This window comes from Anneissia japonica, unplaced genomic scaffold (assembly GCF_011630105.1).
Source record: "Anneissia japonica isolate Jap-2015-1 unplaced genomic scaffold, ASM1163010v1 scaffold78201_len3116_cov132, whole genome shotgun sequence".
Taxonomy (NCBI): Eukaryota; Metazoa; Echinodermata; class Crinoidea; order Comatulida; family Comatulidae; genus Anneissia; species Anneissia japonica.
Genome location: NW_022690051.1, coordinates 1 through 3618, shown reverse-complemented (window position 1 = coordinate 3618; position 3618 = coordinate 1). Strand labels below are relative to the sequence as shown.

At 35.9% G+C, this 3618-nt stretch overlaps 1 protein-coding gene across 1 annotated transcript; it reads right to left on the bottom strand.

Annotated features, from left to right (window-relative positions):
- Nucleotides 1–942: 942 nt before the first annotated feature.
- Nucleotides 943–3467, bottom strand: LOC117099854 (THO complex subunit 6 homolog). The gene is made up of 4 exons (XM_033239375.1): nucleotides 3332–3467; nucleotides 2104–2284; nucleotides 1535–1586; nucleotides 943–1018 (listed from the first exon to the last, which is right to left on the bottom strand). The coding sequence occupies exons 1-4, from the start codon at nucleotides 3347–3349 to the stop codon at nucleotides 943–945; spliced, it is 327 nt and encodes a 108-aa protein (XP_033095266.1). The 5' UTR covers nucleotides 3350–3467.
- Between the last annotated feature and the right edge of the window lie 151 nt (nucleotides 3468–3618).

The window sequence follows — 3618 nt, the reverse complement described above, 5'->3', positions numbered from 1 at the left end:
TAATAATAATAATAATAATAAATTTATGATTTATTGAACAAAGAGGAAGAATTAAAACAGACAGAACTTTTCAGTTTCTTTACTTTTTTTTTATATTGACTATCGCCCCAAAAAGGCTAATGAAGCCAATCAAAGTAAGGGGTTACATATTTAAAAGAAACCAGTTCACAAGTTTTCAATTGGGAAGGTTGATAAACAAAAGGAAAACAATATGAAGGCAGTGAGTTCCAGAAAGAAATGGAACAACAGACGAATGAATGTGAAAAGGCAACAGTTTTAGCTTTTGAGAGAACCAGCGTCAATGGATGGTATGTGAAAGCAAAAACAGTAGGCCTATGTCTTATAAAAGTGCGCTGTTGTGGCAGGAGAGAAAACAGATCCTCGGAACACTGATTGTAAACTTTAATGGTATGCTGGTACAAGTGCTGTGGTTCAGATTGACAATGTTCAAATTTAAAGGTCATAGGTTCAAATCCTACACCACCCACTTACAGTGCTTCGGGAAATGACTTAATGTTTGTGGCTCTTTCTACCCTGAAGATTCAATTCAATTGAATTCAAAATAACATTTATTTGATTCCTTTTAAATTCGCACTAGAAAAAGGACATGATTAGTACTTGAATGGAGGTAAATTTTCTATAGAATGCATAGAATGGTAAGACAATGAGGCGGTTGCACCATGACTATGGTTGTTACTGTTTTCATATGCACACATCAGTATTATTAGTACATAAATCGCAAGCATATACTCACAAACAGTGGCCCACATTTCACTTTTTAAAATATTAGTAATAGTTTAACATAGTAATATGCAGGTTCCTACATTCATTGATCAAATATAATTTGACAATTTTAGAAATCTGTCCATCTAGGCTGAAACTGAAGAGTAAGATAAAGTAAGAAATGTGTAGGTGTGATTGAAGAGATGGCATTTTAAAAGGTCATTGAATTGTATAATAACTTACCTTTTGTAAAATATCAGCCCACTTGTATGCTTTAATATCTCCACTACCAGCACTAAAAAAATATACAAGTAATAAAAACATAAAACTGAAATTTTAGTTTTATGCGTAGTTGGAAAGATTACCGGTAGTTGTACAACTAGGGATGTACTGTAGTTATAGTGGGCGGGGCCACCCAGCCTTGAAGTGTTTCACCCAATCTATAGCTAATTTCATGGCCCTCACTCCACTCACCATTGTTAACCCACTTTTCCATCCTTCAAATTCACTCTTATTATTTAGAGTTAATGTTAGAGTTAAATTTAGATTAATGTTATCACATGCCACCCTAAAAATATCTGTCACCCACCCTTAGTTTTCTACAGCCACAACCATGCACAACATATACCAATCTTAACATATGAAAACAAAAGAAAAAAAAATTACAATAAAAAAAAAATCAATCAAATTATAACCATTCTCAATTTTGTGCTTTATAAATTTATAATTTGAACAATTTTAAGCCTCAAAAGACATCTTAAATGATGTAAATGTATGCTTGAAGAAAATGGTTTGATTTAAATTAACTCACCATATTAGAAACAACTCTGATGAAACAATTGAGTATATCGGTCCACTGCAAGCTACAGCACATGTAAAATAAATATTATATATCAATGCATTTTAAAGTACAAAGTGAAGTAGAATATTTCAATGTGCATTATTATTACATCTACTCATTCAATAGATCCACCATACACCAGGTTCAACTTCCTCTGTCTCTCTGGGACTACAGTTTTCATCAAGCCCTGTCCAGACCATCAAATTTTATTTGACAAAAACATGATATGCCTAAATATGGTCATGATGACATCACATCATGACCATTCCATAGTAGGCACACACATATATATATATACTGTATGGGCATAGAAGTTTTTTGTCGAAAAAAAAAAAAATTTATAGTGTGGACACAGCTGTGTATTCAGTGGAAAAACATTCCACATCTAGTGTACATAACTGTATACAAGATACCCATTGATATCCATGGTGAGGAGAGGGTCACATAAAGAACTTTATATAAAGTATGTACCAGTATTATTTAGGCCCTCACTTATATTCAGTCTGAGGCAGAGAAGAAAGCATGAACTGCCTGCATACCTTGATAAGAGAAGGACGGCTTCCGATGATGCTCATTTGCATTTGAGCTCAAAGCAGTCATCAAGTTGAACACAGAAATAGTGCCATAATTGTTTCCGATCACTAGGTAGTTTCCACATGGTGAAAAACACTGTGAAAACACAGTCAGGTGTTGTGATTTCCTGTCATTCAATATCTGATTCTGTAAGAGGGAAATGTAAAAATAATATGAAAAAAATGGCGAATACGGTGGCGTACGTCGAATAAGTTATTGGTAAGTTTCGTGTAAGTTAAGAGCATGCTGGTATACGTCTAGTACATCAAAAGTTTTGTGCATGGCTCGTAAAATCTGCATATGCGGGCCATAAGTTGTTGGTAAGATAAGCGATCCTTGACACACATTATTTGTAAGTTACTTAAACGTATTTCTAACCTATGAGTAACGTTCTTCGAACTTATATGTACCTTATAACGAACTTATCTTCAACATATATTGACATATGTAGACGTATTTGATGTGTTCCAGACGACCACAAAACTTACTGAACGTGGTTCTAACTTACAGTTACGGTATCGTATAATGCGAATTGGCAGCATTTAGGGGAATAGGTATATTAAAACAGGGTGATGTCAATACGATGATGTTGATACTGCGATGTCTAGTGCGGTTATGATTTGAATCGACGAGCGGCAGCCTTTTTATAGGCTACGTCACGTGGTCATCGGCGATACGGTGCTGCGCGCTGTGGATAAGGTAGACTATTGCTGGGCATAAGTTGTGAACGCCGCCAACACGCTAAGCATTCGTTCGGTTAAGTTTTCTATAAGTAATCAAAATGTTCTATATAAGTTACTAATAAGTCCAATATGTTATGAATATGATATGAATGCGCCCAAACAAAGTTGAAAAAAAGCATCGATAGTTCAGCGTATGCCAGTATTTTAGAGAAATTTTGATAAGTTTGGCATCACGCTGACTAAATCGTCAAGGTTTGACAGGGCCATTACCTACTGACTAACCTGTCTGTGCCAACTGTACAGTGTAGCATGGGCAGGTACGCCTAGCCTGGACAGGCCTACTCACTCTAGAACGTCGTCTGCTCTACTCTACTACTAACTACTACTACTACTACTAGGCCCTAGCTCCTAGGCTTAGTTAGGCTAATAAACCTGGACATACAACAACCAAAGTAACAAACAACTAGGGCCTAATGAACATAATACTCTACCCTAAATTTTAATAAACTACCTGATATACTGTAGTCATATTTGAAAAAGAAAAGTTTATATAAAAATAGTATATTGATCCGATCCGAATCTCGCGGCGTAGATCTCAAAAACGCCCTCTTTCCAACATTTACTCTGCTGCGCTCTTCGGTCATTGCTTTCTACTCTCTGGTCCAGAAAAGCAAAAACGCGTGTAAGACGGACATAAATCGTCAACCTGCCTGCAGAGCAGAGAACAAACAAGATCGTCGATCAATTGGGAAAACGGAGCCAAGCTGTTCCGTATGAAAATAGCGAAAATAGTAACTA

Excerpts from the sequence above, each read along its gene's own strand:
- LOC117099854 (XM_033239375.1), bottom strand. Across the intron at positions 1,587-2,103 it reads GCCGTCCTTCTCTTATCAAG|CTTGCAGTGGACCGATATAC; the intron begins GTATGCAGGCAG and ends CATGTGCTGTAG. Across the intron at positions 1,019-1,534 it reads TCAGAGTTGTTTCTAATATG|TGCTGGTAGTGGAGATATTA; the intron begins GTGAGTTAATTT and ends ATATTTTTTTAG.